Here is a 17,984-nt window from a genome sequence, read left to right as displayed (position 1 = left end):
GCATAGGAGAGAATTGCCTTTAAAAGAGGATCTTCCCTTTCATACAACTTGGAGAAGCAAATTGAAAATTATCCTTGAGAGAAACCTCTTGCTATCAAGTACATCAATCATCAAGCTTTCTTGCTAGTTGCTACAACAATCTTCTCCAATACAAGCCTCTACAATCAAGGACTTCTCACCACTCTTGCTTTTGCAAAAGGGAAGTTCCTATATCCTTTAGGCTTTGTTTACTTACAATCTAAACCTCTCTTGTTCTTAAAATCCTATCTTTGAGAGTGTTGCTGTAATCTTGAGAGTTCCAGACCAAATACCTTTGAGGTAACCTGTGAGAACCTTGGCTGAAAATCCCATTGAGAAATTCCCTTTGTTAGGGGAAATTGTAAACATTGAAGTTTGAGGGAGTTCTTAGAAACCCTTGGTGTAAGGAGTTTTGTGGGTCTCTTAAAACCACACCTTAGTGGAGTTGGGAAAATCCTAGGTTGGTGAATCTAGGTAGTAGACGTAGGAGAAGGGTCTCCGAACTACTATAAATCGCTGTGTTGATTTCTTTGTTTACTTGTTTATATTTACTACTTGTTTCAAACTGCAGGATTTTCAAAACCCTAATCTGTCCGAGATTAGCAGACTTACTTAAACTTTGAATTTTGATCTGAAATTTTGATATAGTGTTTATTAAGGTGTTGTGATATTGCATATAAAATTTTGTTGCATTTCGACATCATTTGATAGGTAAAACCTGAGTTGAAAAATCTGTGCGCAGTGTGTTGATTGAAAATCTGTTTTGTGCAAATCTTGATTATTTGATATTTGGTCATTCACTATATTGTATCACATCTTGCATTGGATTGAATATTGATTAGGATAATCATTAGAGTCCAAATTTGTGTGCTATGTGTTAATTGTCATTAATTTGTTTAAATTTAAAAAGGGATTCCAATTGGAATTTGGGGACACAATTCACCCCCCCTTCTTGTGTTAAACTCGATCCGTCAATTGTAACATGAAGTTGCCTGAAAATGCTGGATGTTTTGAAGTTATTTCTTGCAAGCTTTCATAGAAACAAACTCATGGAATGAGATCAATTTCTTTCTTTTGAGATACTTGTAGCTATCCATTAGATGTAGCTAACAACATTGGCTGAATTCTATAATTCTATTAATTCATTTACATTGAATGGTAATAGGTATCAAAGCTACATGCAGATGGGCATGCAACAGATGAGCTACTTAGTTTGGCTACTGGTCCTTTAAGAACGACACGTCGATATTCCACATTCATTATTAATGGTTTTCGATTTCATACCAAAGATCGTGCCACGGAGAGAACAAGTCAGAATAGTGGAGTTTTAGTGAAAGGAGATGATTCTTCCCCAGAAAAAGAGTATTATGGCATTTTAAAAGATGTTTTTGAACTATCTTATGTAGGAGGACGAAAAGTGTTTCTCTTTAGGTGTCATTGGTGGGATGTGGGGCGACTTGGAAGAGGATATAAGATCGATAAATATGGCTACACAAGTGTCAATGTGAATGGGACATTAAACAGTAGTGAGCCTTTTGTGCTAGCCTTTCAAGCTGAGCAAGTATTTTACATCGAAGATAATGTTGATAATGAATGGCTTGTTGTGGTTAAAACCACTCCTCGTGATCTTTACAGTATGCCACCTGTGAAGGAAGGAAATGCAACTGATTTTGAAAATTCATCATCATCAGAAGAAGAAGAAGAAGAAGATGCTTACCAACAACAAGATTTTGAGCAAAACATGTATCCCATGGAACATGAAAACATGATGCCTATCCTTTCAAGGGATGATGTTGAGCCTGAGACTTTTAATGTCAATATAGATCTTGATGGATCAGAGGAGTTTATTGATGACAATGTAGATGATGAACTAGACGATGATCACTTTGAGATTGAGTTTGATGACGAGTCGAACTCTGATAATTAGTTTTCTATTAAGCTGATTTTTGAAGAATACTATTATCCTTTATATTTTCTAGTATTTCAATTTTTCCCTAGCTACTTTGGAAAAAATTGTGAATGCTGAATATGTTTCCCCTTGTTTGTTATTGGATTTACTTTGCCCGTCATATATCGTGAAAATCAGTGAATAAATTCTGGTTTATGTTATTACGTTATATTTTAACCATTACATTTAAGAAACAGTTTTTTGGGAGATTTATTCACGTAAGATATTTCATATTTACAGGCTAGTGATGGGATGAATGATGCGCCCTCTTTGGCTCTAGCTGATATCGGTATTGCTTTGCGGATAATCAAGTATGTTTTATCCTAATATCAATTTTCCATTCAATTTTATATAACTGCTGCATCCAGGGGTCTTTTTTTAATTGGATTGAAGATTATCAGATTTAGTGACTTCCCATTTGGTATAACTTTGCATCTTATATGTTATATGGAAATTGTTTTCTACCATTGTTTGGTTTCCCACTGGGAACCCACCTTGTGAATATTCATTATTTAGAAAGTACAAGATTAATGTGTAGTTTGTATACACATTTTTTTTAAGGTAGCCTTCCATCTAACTATTGAGGAGTAGATAATGGTACGTACTCGAGGAGCAAGTGTCGTACGAGTTACACGAGGTGAACCTGTAAGATGGTCTCCGAGGAAAATTAATAATAGAGACATATCCACAAATGAAAATGAAGGAGCTGGAGAACAAATAGTGCAAGATGAGACAAATCAAAGAGTTACTCGACGTGAACGTGTAAGATGGTCTCCAAGGAGAATTAATAATAGAGATGTATCCACAAATGAAAATGAAAGAGCTGGAGATCCAGTAGTGCAAGATGAGACAAATCAAAGAGATGCAATTCAAGTGCAAGATGAGACACTATTTCCCCAAACACAACCTGAGTCATTGACTCCTAGTAGTGCTGGTAATTATCAAATATTCTTGATTTGTTTATGTGCTTATTCAAAGTCATTACTTTTTGAACTCCTTATATGTATGTCTCAATATGCTAATTACTATAATGGATTAATGATCTTTACAGCTTCCACCTCTAATGATGCCATCAAAAAGATTGTACGAGGCAAATATAAATGTTTGAATTTAGATTTGAAAACCAAAGGTGGAAAATTAGAAATTGTTATGCCTGATGACATTCAAAGAGCTGTCGGAAAAAATTCAAGAGATGTTGTCAATTTTTGTGGTTATATTGTTAGAAGCATGGCACCTTTGTTTGTGGAGAAAGAGGGAAAAATGATGGATGCCAAGTGGGAGGACATTGTAGGCACCATAGGGGAACTTATGTGGACCCAAGTGAAGGTTATAATTTGTATCATCTTTAAGTTCATTATCTTTACTTTAATGTTATAGAGATACAAATATCTCAATGACTTTATTTCCTGTTTCTTTATGTTTGTTATTAGGAGAAGTTTATGGTGGCTGAAGGCAAGCAATACAAATTTCAAGCATTTGTTATAGACACCATGCGACGCTTGTATAGAATTTGGAAGCATAGATTACATGAGATGTATAAAAGGTTTGAAACAGATGAAGAAAGGCTGGAAAATGTTCCTAGTGATGTAAAGAGTGAAGATTGGAAGCTTTTGATCGAGTACTTCAGCTCAGAGAAGTTTCAGGTAATATCTATTTTTTATAGCTTTTGTCTATTCATTTGTGTGTGTTTCTATTATATTTTAAGTAAAATGAGTAAAGTTGTCATGGAATTTAAAAAAAAAAAATTGTCTCAACAGCACAGCATGCTTCATGGAATAAAAATACACATATATGCATCACATATGTATCATTGTTTGCAGAAAATTAGCCAAAGAAATGCAGCAAATAGAGCTAAGCTTGTGACTAAACATACTTGTGGTACAAGATCATTCACCGAAGTTGAGGAGTCAATGGTAACTATGATTTTTTTCTCTGTTAATTTGTTTAATCATTTTAGCTAGTAAACATTGTAAATGACTTGGGTTATGGCAGAGAGATCCAATCTCTGGAAAAAAGCCACCACCAGATGAGATTTGGCTTAAACAACATACAAAGAAAAGTAAAGAAGGGGAATTACAGTGGTCTGATCCGATCTCCAAAGAAGTCCATGTACGTGCATTGATATATTTTTATATTACATATGACATGTGAATTTATTTATATATACACTAAGTTTTAGAAATGATTATAAATGATTGTGAAATATGTGATTCATGTGTAGGAAAAACTTCACGATCTTGTCGTTCAACAAGAAGAAACTCCTCCTGAATCTCAACTTACAAATGACGAGATGTTGCTGCAAGTTCTTGGTCAAAAGTCCGGTTATTTTCGAGGTAAAGGTGCTGGAACAAGACCACCAACAAAAAGAACAAGATATCTCGAAAACATGCAAGAAGAAGTACAACGGGCTGTTGACTCGGCTAGGGAATCCATGATTGAAAGTTTACGGGCTGATGTCAGTAACGAACTCAAAGCTGAAATCAGAAAAACTGTGGAAATGGAGCTGAAGAATGATCTTACGGAGCAAATTCAAAGGCAATTTAATGCTATGTTCCAAGCACGAATGGCTGCCTTTTTAGGCTCTTCATCACAATCAGATACTTCAGTGCCAACAAGACCTGCAAACCGTGGTAAGTATTTGAAATCACATCATTTATGTTTCGATTGATTTTAGGTTAATGTTGGAAGAAAATGGTGGGGAATCTTGCCATAAAAATATATCTTTATTTGAATGATTGAAGTTGTTTTTATCTAGACATTGAGTTTTGTTGAGGATCATGTTTTCTGAATTTGAGTGTTGATATGTTGAGGATCATGTTTGTGGATACTTTTTTGGAGGGTTATTGTGTTCAATTTTTTTTTCATTACTTCAAGCATTTGCATCTCTTGCTAGCTTTGATCTGATTAGTACATGTGATCAATTCCTCATTTGCTCTGTTGTTGGTTTCTTTTTGTACCTCCTGTTTTACTTTCCAGGAGATCGAAGATCATTCTTATTTGAATGATTGAAGTTCTTTTTGTGCCTCCTGTTTTGCTTTGATATGATCAGTGCATGTGATCAATTCCTCATTTGATATGCTCTTCCATTTAATTTTCCTTTTTAAACTTTTTTTTGTTGTAATTCTTCCTTGTATTTAATTTGCCCTTGCTTTGCTATGCTTATCTGGGTCTTCTTGGGGAGTGATGCTTATTGAGTTGCATTTATAGATTGCAATAGCAAGTTAAAAGCTTATGTTCTGATCAGTGCTCAGTTCATTATGTTCGATTCATATTTTAGGTAATTTATGTTGCCTAAATTTATAAGCGCTCAAGGGGATTTCATTTTGGCAATAAGTTAAAATAGCATAATTGCAATTTCCTTGATTATCATTGACTATTTTATCCTTAATATGGTGGATAGATTCTGTAACTCTTACGTCGTAATTGTTTTAGTACTGTGCCAGTATTTCAATTAGATTCATAGCTGGTTTTCAAGTTTTTTAATGAGCTCTAGAAGTGAATGGTTGTATTCTTGAATAATGTTGGGTTATTTTGTGGCAGGTTTAAAAAGATTTAAGTAATTATCTTCCTGTTCTCAACTTTATTATCTTCGCAATTGATAAGTTCATTTTTGGAAAAGAATTACATTATGTCTTTGATGGATGATGGCTGTTTCTCGAGTAGATTCTCTTTAATTTCACTCCTCTAATAGTTGTCTTGTATTAATTTATGCAGGTTAAAGATTGAGATAGCTAATGAGTTCCAATCAAAACGGATTCAGCTATACATTGGGAGCATATGAGAAGTTATTTTTTGTTGTATATGTTCTAGCTGCTAAACAATATTCGGGAAGTTGCTTTTTGTTCTATATATGTTTTAGCTTCTTAACAGTACTACTTATGTTCTAACTAGCTATTAGGTTAACTATGACTGTATTGTTTATGACTTATGGATATTAAATATATTTTATGTTTATTTACCACTGATTGATCATTATTAATTTATATACTATTGAGCAATTTTAGAAAATATTGATTAGGATGACAATATACAAATGAATAGTGACCAAATTACTTGTCACTAAAACTATTCAGGGAAAGTGCACAAAATCTTCTGTTACATAACTTTTGTCACAAAATATTTTTGTGTGTCGAATCTATTTTCAATTATAGTGACGACCTTAGCTTGTCAAGGAACAAATATAGAACCAGTGACAACAAATTAGTCATCACAGAACCTATTATGTGACGACATATACCGTCATTGAAAAAAAAATTTCCTACCTAGCTAATAAATATATTTTTGTTTTAGTTACAATTATAAATTATTTATGACAAATAAACACGTCACACATAAAACATTTAACGACGACTTAGGTTTTCACTAAAAGTAGGGAGTTAGTGACAGATTATTGTTGTCATAATTGAAAACATTTTTGTGACGCATTATTTTAAGTCGTCACTTGTCTTTCAGCGACAGAGGTATATGCAACGGAGGTACGTCGTCACCAAGCTCGTCACGGAAACTTTTTTTTGACGAGTTTTCCACGTTCAGTGACAATTTTATTTGTCACAGAAACCCGAATTTCTTGTAGTGCCTTCATTGGTAGTTAGAGAGTCTGCTATTGAGTCTGAAGGACAGGGCAAGACAACAAGAAGTTGGATATTGTCAACCTGATTTCTCCAAACTCGATAAATAGCTAAAGAGGCTAAAAATCATAAATCCCCAAGTTATGGAGCGAGTAAGATTGCATCTAGATGTAGATAGACCTATTGCTGGCAAAAGTTTTGAAAAGATTGAGACACTTGAGGTACTAAAAGAGTCATATAGACAACTTTTGATCGTTGTGATTGTTTCAATCTTCGTTGGTGGTGGTGGTGGAAAACAAACCCCAACACCATCACCAACATAGATCGAATAAATCGTAACGATCTTATAGTGGAGTTGTTTTGCCCTGTCATTTCAGATTCAATAGTGCATTCTCTAACTAACAATGAAGGTCGGACCAAGAAGACCACACAAAACAAGAGGCAAGAATTTTTTATTTTCCATAGTTTTAGTTGACTCTTCTCTTTTCGTTCGAGTATCGCGACAGTTGGCTTTAAATAAAAGATTAATGTGTAATTGGTCCAAATACGAAACGAAAGGAACAGTAGCAAACTCAAACTCAAATTATTGACATGCATTAGTGTTGATGTTATGAGCAATTATAGCTTGATCAAAGAACCAAAGGAAGAGAACACAACTCTTGATTTGTCACCATCAAAATGGCACGTGATCTACCATTCTTAATATTGAGGCGAGGTGTATACCTCTGACCTTAAGCAATTTATTGCCTATGTATGATGTGCTCACAGCTCATGTATGCAATATTGCCTCCCATGCCTAACCGATTTCACAACTACAGTAGTACAATCGCAAGTGTACAGTGAACCAAGAACAAGAACAAAATTCTCTCTCAAGAAGAAGACACAGAATTTGATGCCCGAACAACCCATAAAAATTAGTAGTTGCTTTGCTTTAATCCCCAAACTATCTTTTCCATTTGTCCTGCTCCTGGTTCAACCAGCACTAGTGTTTGGGTTAAAGACACTGATTTTTTGCTGCAAAATCAATTCATTAATGGTTATTATATCATAATAAAAATCCCAGAATTATCATAAGAACAGCTGAGATAATTATCAACAAAAATACAAAATTTATAAATACTCTCAAACAATCTAGTTTATAATTGTACAATATCAAACTTATCTGTAGTTTGAATGAAGCAATTCTACTTTAAAAAGTGGATTTGTGGAGAAGCCCAAATTTCATAGTTGATCCGATGTTGTTGGGCGGACAAAGATGGTAGCTGAGAACTATGACGATGGTCGGAAAAGATGGTGGTCGAGAAACATTGAGCGGAGGATAGGAAAAGATGGTGGTCGAGAAACGTTGACAGGAGAATATGACGACGACAAGAAACGGCTAGCAATTTCGAGTAGAGAGGAATGGAAGATAAGATGTGTCTACCAAACATGGGTAACTTTATATTTGAGTATGTAAATCGATTTCAGTTAATTAAGGAGCCCAAAACAAAGGGAGCAGGATTTGCATGAAGATTGAAGAGAGTTAGGTAATGCATAGTATTCATGCTTGAGGAGATTGAAGATAGTTAGGTAATACACAATGTTTATACACAAAATTATGTCCAATGAATTTGTTCACTATTTCTAATCTCTTCAAAACCCCCAAGTTTAATCGTCTTTTTATATATTTAATTGATAATAATATAATGCACAGTATTCAAGGGAAATGTATAAACATTGTGCATTACCTAACTCTCTTCATGCAAATCTTACTCCCTTGTTTTGGGCAAATCGTTTTACACATACACCAATTAGTATATAAGTATGCATGATATACATATATAGGAACTACTACTACTAGTGTATGTAGATACATTTTGAGCTTCGAAATATCTAGCTAGCTGTCTCTCACTCTATATCTTCCATCACCACTCAAAACCTAATTCACACAATCATAATTCATAATCCATAATCCATACCGTTACCGTATCAACTTTATTCCACTCTCTTTCTGCTCCTTCATCTTTTCCATGCTTTTGTTTCTCAACTTAGGCACAATTCTAGCCTAGAGCTGTTGCAATTGTGACATCGTTCTTCTGTCTTACAACCCCAACTGGTGTCCCAATCGGTATTGGGATCTCTTCTGTGTACAATGAGAATAGCCCGACTTCGCTCATTGTTGAAGGAATCCTCAACTCTACATCAGTTGGGATACTGATATACATGGCCTTGGTGGATCTCCTAGCAGCAAATTTCAACAGTACAAGGATAAAAAATAGTGGGAGAGACTGCAGGTTGCTGCAAATGTCTTTGGCAGCTGAATCTTGCCCCTCTGAATCCGAGGGAAATGACAAGGAGGGGAGCATTTTGAAGTTCAAGATCGTTGCAATGGCAACGATCTTTTTTGGGGGTGATGTAGGGATTTTTCTCCCCATATTGGGGACAAAAATCATCCCAGCATTGAATCCCGAAACCAACTTTTTTTACGCGATGAAAGCCTTGTTACAAAGTCAATGATTTGTATAGGAGTGATTGAAGGGTAATCAATTGTATAAGAGTGATTGTAGGATAATCAATCACTGATTCAAAGTCAATGATTTGTGTTACAAAGTCAATGATTTGTATAATTTGTATAGGAGTGATTGAAGGGTAATCAAGTGTATAAGAGTGATTGTAGGATAATTAATCAAAAAAAAACTTTGTTCATAGAATATGACATCCCGAGAGATAAAAAACTTTCCAGTTTCTAAGTTATAGACTCGGTACCCCTTTGTCCCATATGGATATCCAAGAAATATGCAACGGATAGAACGGACATCAAATTTAGTAGGGCGATGGTGATGTGTGGAGGCAAAGCATAGGCAACCGAATACGCGCAGATGCATATAGGAGGGTGGTTTCTTGAAGAGAATTTCATATGGCGTTTTACCTTGAAGGACAGCAGTGGGTGTCCGATTGATAAGGTAAGCAGCCGTAAGAATGGAATCCCCCCAAAATGTTTTGGGAAGTTGGGCTTGAAACAAGAGTGCACGGGCAACATTTAGAAGGTGGTGATGCTTGCACTCGGCGACTCCATTTTGTTGTGGAGTGGAAACGCAACTGGTTTGATGTAAAATTCCCTTGTTAGAAAAAAAATCTTGCATTGAAAATTCTGGGCCATTGTCACTACGGATAATTTTGATGCAAGATGAGAATTGTGTTTCAACAAAATTGATGAATGAAACAAGGAATTTCCGTGCATCTGATTTGGCATGCAAAAGGTAAACCCATGTGTAGTGAGAAAAATCGTCAACAATGGTAAGGAAATATTTGTCTCCATTGAATGTTGGAATGTGATAGCCCCCCCAAATATCAACATGGATTAACTCGAATGGTATTTTTGTAGTAATAGAACTTAAATGAAAAGGTTTACGAGTTTGTTTGGCAAGGGGACAAATAACACAATCATCAATAGAGCAAAAATCAATATTCTTGGTAGACAAGGAAATAGCATGTAGGCTTTTATTGGACAAATGACCTAAACGTTGGTGCCAGAGATTGGAGGAAGCTGAGGCTGCTGTGGAGACAGAGTGACACCCAGATATCTTCGAAACGTCCAAATAGTAAAGCCCATTGCTCTCAGTTCCCATCCCAATCATCTTCCCCGATCGTTGGTCCTGAACAAAACAGATGTATCAGAAAACGTTGCACAACATAAGAAGGTCTTAGCAAGTTTGGCTACGGAAATTAAATTCAGTTTGAATGAAGGAACACAGAGTACATTATAGAGAACGAATGTATCTGAAAGGCGGATGGTCCCGATGTGTGTTACAAGAGCAAGTGCATGGTTGGGTAGATGTACATGTTGGTTAAGGACTGGTGTCTTGGTGGTCAGAAAGGTCGGTGAACATACCATGTGATCGGTGGCCCCTGTGTCAAAAATCCATTGGGTATCTGGAATAAAATTGTTTGCACAAACTTTGTCACCTGACATGTTGCTCATGGTGGTGGCTGCACTCACTTGACTTGCCATGTTTCCAATTTTGTTTTGATTTATGAGGGCAATGAGATCATGATATTGTTCTGCCGTGAGATTGTAAGGAGTGGATGGTGTATCAGTTCTTTCTGATTGGGAATCAACATGATGTGCCTTTGAGCAGAAATTGGAATTGACATTGGATTGGTTGTTCCTATCACCGTGATTATTGGCTCGCTTCAACTTTCGACAAATATCAACAGTGTGTCCTTTGTGACCACAGTATTCACACTTGAGGTGTGCACGACAGTCTTCAGCAGTGTGCCCCATGAGATTGCAGCGGTGGCAACGCACATTGTTGTTTTGCTTCGAGAATCTCTTTTCAGCCGAACTGAAACTATTCCTGGCAGCAAAGGCTGCTACTTCCGGTGTCTTTCCCAAGACTTGGGATGATACGACTCGCTGTTTTTCATCCTGGTTAATGAGGGAAAACACTTTGTTGACTGGAGGTAAAGGTTCCATGAGTAAAATCTGTCCACGTGCGGTTGCGTAGACCTCATTGAGTCCCATGAGGAACTTGATGGAACGTTGTGTTTGTTGGTACTGCAGCAGCGTCTTGGCGATATCTCCACTGCAAGATGGCATAGGACATAGAGCATCTCGCTTATCCCATAAACTTTTCAATTTAGTATAGTACTCACCAATGGTCATGTTACCTTGTAGGCAATCATGAATTTGTTGTTCAATTTGAAATAAGTATACACTGTTGGAAAGGCCAAGTCGATCCTTCAACTCATTCCAAAAATCATGCGCGTCTTCATTATACATGACGCTTTGTCCAATGTCAGGTGATATTGTGTTGAGGATCCATCCTTTGACAAGAAGGTTGCATCGAATCCATTGTTTCATCTCCACTACGGACTCTGCAGGTGGTTTAGTCACAGTCCCATCAATGAAACCATCCTTGTTCTTTGCAGTGAGAGCCATGAGCATCGCATGACTCCAAAGAGAGTAGTTGTCTTGATTTAGTGTTTGATTCACTAGGACAAGACCAGGTTGATCCGAGTGATGAAAATAGAGAGGATTGCTTGGGTCGTCATACTTGTGTGATTGAACTTTGGTCATCTCAGATTTTTCTGGAGTGCCGTCGTTGTTCTTGGCCATTGGTGCTGTTGGTAGTGATGGAAGAAGATGGTTTGTTGCTGGTTTTGTTTATGTGGTGTGTTCTTGAACCCGCTCCGATACCATGTGAAAACAGGTATGACGACCCGAGAGAATGGCAGCGGAAGTGGAATGAGGGAATATTTGTTCATAGAATATGACATCCCGAGAGATAAAAAACTTTCCAGTTTCTAAGTTATAGACTCGGTACCAACTTAATTTTAGGAGAATGAATATATCAATATTATTCTTCTCTCAATCGGAGGTATATATAACATGTACATATCTCTTAAAACAAGAAAAATATTATTTTTCTTCCCTCAATTACATATATCAAGGAAAGTAAATCTTAAGTAAATCTTTGACTTTACTTCCCTCAATTACATATATCAAGGATGACTTTGATATATATCTTCTCATAGCAAGTCGGAATCGACCAAACCAAGCTCGAGGAGATTGTTTCAACCCATATAAGGCTTTCTTCAGTTTACACACGACACTTTGATCACCTGGAGCTTCATATCCTGGGGGCAGAGACATATAAACTTCTTCTTGTAGGTCACCATGTAAAAAATAAAGTAGGAAATAAATATTTCAAGTAACCAAAGGAGACATGACCCAAACGATGATGCCATAACCGAATCTGATCTTCTGATGCCCGAGATGGTATCGGATCAGGTGTGCTCGTCCCCGATTAAAAAGTCCACTCGTTGGACCTTGGGCTTTGATACCCAGTCCACGAGTGCGGGGCAGTGTTAAAAGGTGTTAAAGGGATAAAAATCCCACATCGATTGTTGAGGGGCTTGGTGTCTAGTTTATAAACTTGCTCAAGTCTTCAACCAATTGTCCAGCCTTTTTCAAGAAGGTGGGCTGGGAACTGCCACGGCCCAATGGGCCGAGATGGTGGGGAGGCTGGCACTAGGTTGTGACATCGTGGGCATTTTCTACAAGCCTTCCCTGCTGGGGTTATACTGACAACGGCTTTCATCCACATTCTTCTAGACGCGTTCGAAAGCTTGTCAAGAACTAGCTTGAGCGACAGTCCTTGGCAGAATTTCCCATTCGCGGGTTTCATGGCAATGGTATCTGCATAATGACATTAATCATTGAAACATGTGCTACAAACTACTCCCAGAATTCTCACGGTCATCTTCCACTATCCGCAAATTCCTCCACGGATTCGGGATCAGCTGACCTTCTTCGCCATCGAGTCATCACTAGAGTAAGTAGTTCAAATAATTGGTTTTTGATCATGAAACTTAGTTTTATTCATCAAATTGATGCTTTTAATTATAGGTTTTGGAGTTGGGAATTGTGGTGCACTCCGTTGTGATAGGAATATCACTCAGTGCGTCAGGCAGTGCAACCACCGTAAAACCTCTCATCGCCGCTGCATCACTCAGGTAATATATTTAACTTTTGTACAAGTGATTTTTAGTTAACACCAGCTGAAAATTGATTTACTAGTATGTTTCAGCAGGCACAATTCCAGCTTAGGACTGTTGCAATTATGACAACCTCCTTCTGTCTTACAACCCCCTGGTGTGGCCATCGGCATTGGGATCTCTTCCGTGTACAATGAGAACAGCCCGACTGCGCTCATTCCTGGGAACGACTTTTGATAAAACCCTGCTCAATTATCTTTGATACCTTTTTCCCCTGGATTCAAGTTATCGACTTTTCTGTCCATTTTTTTTTCCTTTGGGTAATTGTTCTCCTGAAATGAAATAAAATGACATAGCTGCCCATAACTTTTCCCTGGCATTTTTTATTAAACCCTTCTCACAACAATTTTTTTTTTCATAATTGTAAACATACTATGCGAAGATACACCAGATCCATAATCCATTAAAGGAAATTGTAAATAACATGTTCTATCATCTATGCTAATCACCATAACACATAAATCCTGGGTCGATGTTGAGTTTAAACTCTGCAACCCATTTAGACCAATATGAATAGAATTTTGACTCAACAACCCCCATCAGATGTTAGTAGTATCTGGTTCTCTACTCTTTTTTTCAATCAGTACTTCATCAGGTGAATCATCATGATGCTTGCTCAAGCTATGATTCTCCTCATCTACTGTTTGCTTAGTGGCATGAGCAATGCCATTTTTCTCAGAGTCGGATCCCCTCCAATCTTGTCTTCTATGGGCATTTTTCCCTAGAACAAAAAAACTAACATTACGACCATCTATATGCAACATTAAAGAAAACTAAGTTCAGACACAAAGCACCTTCTTGTAAAGCTTGACCCTCATGCCGTTTCTCCCGTGGTTACTTGTCATTTTCGTTACTGTTATGTTTAATGCTTTTGAGTATGTGATTGATATTTGAATGATTTAATATGATTTAATATTAAACAGAGACTTAAAAAGAGATCTTTAGAGTTTTTCTTCTTGCAATAGATGCCACAATTTTCATGATTCGTAGGAACATAAGAATGATTTATGTGGTCTTTTTAGATTTTTCAGAGAACTTAATGAGTTTTTATTGTGTTAACTCGAATGTTAGTAATAATAGAGGTTGATGTTAACGTAAATAGATAAATTCATTTACTTACCATTAACAATGCATTTTCTTGGAAGACAACATCCCGTAATAATTTTCTAGTTAAGCGTGTTTCTGCGAGAGTACTATTGGGGTATTGAATATATTATGAAAAATTGACTGTCAACATGGATAATAATTGTAATTAATAGGCCAAATGATTCGAATAGATTTGGTTATGACAGAATTAATTAGATGCCCTATTGTTTTCTTAGTTGGAATTAATCCACTGCAATTTGTGTATTCTTTTCTAGTCACTAGTTCAATAATTTTAGTTTAGTTAACAAAAAACAAAATTCGATCGTTAAAATAGCTTTAGAATTAGTCGTACTTCGTAGTCCGTAATTTTAGACAATCCTCGTAGGATCGATACTCTACTCAATTACTTGTGTGATTCGTGCACTTGCAGATTTTGCATCACACGTATCCAACTTGGACCTTCATGCTGGTTGTTGGGGGAAGTAAAGCATCAAAAGACCATATTTTAGTGTAACTTTTTACTGTCATAATACATGTTTATATTTTCTTTTGAATAGAAATACCAGTAATTTTTTTTTTTACTGGCCGGTTTACGGAAGCTAGATGAGAGGCGTCTTCGATAGTGGTTTTTCTGTGGACGATGGATACTTATGTTGATGTGGCATTAAAGCTTTGATTTATTCTTTTTGTATTAGCTAGGCGAAAGCACCTAACAAAGCTTTCTTCTTCTCCTTCCAGAGGACGAACATGTTACGAATTTATATATCCCACATCGCTTGGCTAAGCCAAGTAATGTGGGTTTCTAAGATTTCTAAGATCAAGCCCCTCTCTAATATTCAAGAGGCTTTTCTTCTTGAGTTCAAGTACCATTAAGTGAGACGGTTCAAGAAGAAATAAAGTTGTTCATACCCGATGTATCTGTAAGAACTGGTAAACTCAGAGTAGACAATATTTTGGATGCAGGACAATCCAAAACAACCAAAGCTAGGGCTTTGGGCACCAGGCCAACCCAAGCCCCAAGGGGCACCATATTATTTTAGAAAAATTATATATATATATATATATATATATATATATATATATTACATAAATGAGAAAAGGATGCAGTTGGTATAGCGTTTACATAATTGTCTCCTCTTAAGTCATCCAGAGTTTGAACTCAGTCGGCAGCATTGTGCTTACAATTTTTATTTTTATCTTTAGCCTAGCTTAGTTGTGGGCTTGTGTATCTTACTAAATATATAAGCCCAAATAAGTAATCAATCCACCTCTTATCTCAAACGAAATTGTTTTTTAATTTTTTTTATTGTCAAATCAACAGTACTCTTACATGCTTAAATTGTTTCTAGCGGTTGTAATGTCTTCTAAATAATGAATAATATACTTTTCTTGCTCCTTCTTTAACCTCTCTTCTTCCTCTTGTATCTCTTTGATCTTCTTATTACTCATTCAATTGAGATCTTCATATAATCATCAATTGAGAACCTTGTCGAATATGGCATCAAACTCAACCATACCATTGCTTCCGAGATCATACAAGCATCAATGACTTATCACATTGACAATATAACTAATTACATTGACAGTGTAACCACTTACATTGTCTATGTAACTAATTACATTGTCAGTGTAATATGTACCTGTCAAGTTTACTAAGTCACCACTGTCAAATTTAATCACAATGGTCTTATTACATTAACAGCCTAACATTTACATTTAAATTGTAATAAGCTTTTGTCAAATTAAATAAGTCAACACCGTCATGTTTACTCATTAGTGGCTTATTAAATTGACAGTGTAACTAATTACATTCAAAGTGTAAGGCCTGCTTTTCAGTTGATTTATCGCTTGGTTTCTTCTTTTTTGCTCGAACCTTTGCCATCCTGAATTGAACAACTCAATCACAATCAAAAACACAATATAATTAAGTTGAGTGCCGTTTATTACACGACAAAAAAATTGGCTCCGTGCCCTTTATTACATTGCAATGAAATAGGATCAGTGCAAACTATCGTATAATTAGATGTATCAATCACATTATTTGTGTCTAAAAAAATAGAAATTTGCACAATAATGTCTCAGTCTCAGTCTCAGTCACTGGCAAACATTGACCATTTTCGACAGTGTAAAATTGAAAGTGTTAAAGGGCAGTTTTTTTCTTTCAATAATTCTACATTTTTAATTATTTCATTATAAAAAAAAAACTAGAGTGCTCTCCACCATGTATGAAGACTGGGACACACAAAATTCGTATATTGTCAGTAGCTTTTTTTCTCTACCCAACCAGATCCATATTACATTCTGCAAAAATCAAGAGAAAATCGGAAAAAATAGGCGCTCCAATGGAGAAATACACTCACAATGTCTGCTACCACAGTAAATGAGTTCTTCGAAAGAGAGATTTCTCTGAGATTACCATGGTTGTCTTCAAAATGGTTGTCGTTTATTCTCACTGAAACCAGATATTACCGTGATCGAAGCTGTGAGGATGTACGCCGATCGACTACCGATTTTGGGAGCTTAGGGTTCACGATTTCGGAAATCCTCTCTCGTCTCTGGGAGTCCCATCTTTTTTTACAAATATTAGGTTTTGCTTTTTTTTTTTTTTGAATTTGCCATCTGGACTTGCTTAGGTGAAATGCCACCTAATTATGGATGTTTTAAGCATAGTTTATGGACGTGTAGTACTATCGATCATCAAAATACCAAGACCCTTTCCTATCTATTGATTCTATATTTTCATAACTTTATTTCTCTCACTCTCTTGTTTAATGTTATATATTTCTCTGTTTTCTATTAGCAAATACAAGATTATCTTTAAAAGCTCAATTTAGTGGGGATGTTTAATATTTTGTGTTTTTTATTAACAAGTATAAGAATTATTTTTAAAAATTATGTGAGTACCGTCTCACTTTTGATATAAAATTTGTGTCATTATCGTCTCACTTTGCGATTTTTTTCAGTAGGGCACCACTATACTGTGCCACTTTGGTCATCAAAATGGCTAGGATTGGTCCTACTTGGATGTGAGTAGGGTTGAGATTTTCCACTGAAATAAACTTTCAGTCCTTGTTTTTACTTGAGTGTTAGATACGTCCTGATCCTCGAATTTTGTTGTCTTTGGGGGCTCCACAAGCAGACAATATCTTGGATGTGAGTAGGGTTTGGATTTTCCACAAAGTCAACATCCGGTCTTTGTTTTACTTGAGTGTTAAACACTTAGACTAGTCTACATAGATTGGGGATACGTAAATTTGGGGGTGTGAAGCACTTTTCTTTTAAAAGTGGTCCCCACACGGCCCCACCTCTAGGAAGACTAAGAGAAGTCTCCTTCAAAAAGATCAAAAAAACATGATGGTTACATATACATAATTTGTTATTTTTTGATATACGTATTTAATTTGTGCACTTTAAATACGTTCCTATGTTTTCATCATTGATTTGAAACATGTGAGACCCAAAGCAGTGGAACTCATATGTCATTTCACTCATCCACACCCTTAAAAAGTAATGCATATTTAATTTGCGCAAATTTGTTATGTAAGTAAAGCTGTCTTTGGAGTACGAATCGGAGCTAGAGATAACTGGGCCGAACGAAGATGGCAGGAGCTTATGATAAGATCTTGTTCATAGTTCTATTGCCATTGTTCATGTGTATGACAGCAATCAAAGTAGAATCACAACCAGAAAGGCATCTTCCTGTTGACGAAGGTATATATATATATATCAAGTGTAAAATAATATTATTATATAAAATGCACAAGATTCAGAATTAAATTAGTATATGCAATGCAGTGGAAGCTCTTAGGGAAATGGCGAGGCAA

The 17,984-nt window shown here is 36.1% G+C and overlaps 1 protein-coding gene and 1 pseudogene across 1 annotated transcript; both read left to right on the top strand.

The window, feature by feature from the left end:
* The first annotated feature begins 2,167 nt into the window (after positions 1-2,167).
* Positions 2,168-5,718, top strand: LOC119996164. Its single transcript, XM_038842705.1, has 8 exons — positions 2,168-2,277; positions 2,528-2,900; positions 3,018-3,292; positions 3,397-3,609; positions 3,787-3,879; positions 3,959-4,075; positions 4,188-4,596; positions 5,681-5,718. The coding sequence occupies exons 2-8, from the start codon at positions 2,561-2,563 to the stop codon at positions 5,683-5,685; spliced, it is 1,452 nt and encodes a 483-aa protein (XP_038698633.1). The 5' UTR covers positions 2,168-2,277; positions 2,528-2,560; the 3' UTR covers positions 5,686-5,718.
* Positions 5,719-7,789: 2,071 nt separating this feature from the next.
* Positions 7,790-13,251, top strand: LOC119996157 (annotated as a pseudogene).
* Positions 13,252-17,984: the final 4,733 nt, after the last annotated feature.

This window comes from Tripterygium wilfordii, chromosome 1 (genome assembly GCF_013401445.1).
Source record: "Tripterygium wilfordii isolate XIE 37 chromosome 1, ASM1340144v1, whole genome shotgun sequence".
Lineage (NCBI taxonomy): Eukaryota > Viridiplantae > Streptophyta > Magnoliopsida > Celastrales > Celastraceae > Tripterygium > Tripterygium wilfordii.
The sequence above is the reverse complement of the archived record's forward strand: the minus strand, read 5'-3'. Positions and strand labels throughout refer to the sequence as shown.

Excerpts from the sequence above, each read along its gene's own strand:
- LOC119996164 (XM_038842705.1), top strand. The coding sequence starts at position 2,561 with ATGGTACGTACTCGAGGAGCAAGTGTCGTACGAGTTACACGAGGTGAA. Across the intron at positions 2,901-3,017 it reads ATTGACTCCTAGTAGTGCTG|CTTCCACCTCTAATGATGCC; the intron begins GTAATTATCAAA and ends TGATCTTTACAG. Across the intron at positions 4,076-4,187 it reads CGATCTCCAAAGAAGTCCAT|GAAAAACTTCACGATCTTGT; the intron begins GTACGTGCATTG and ends ATTCATGTGTAG.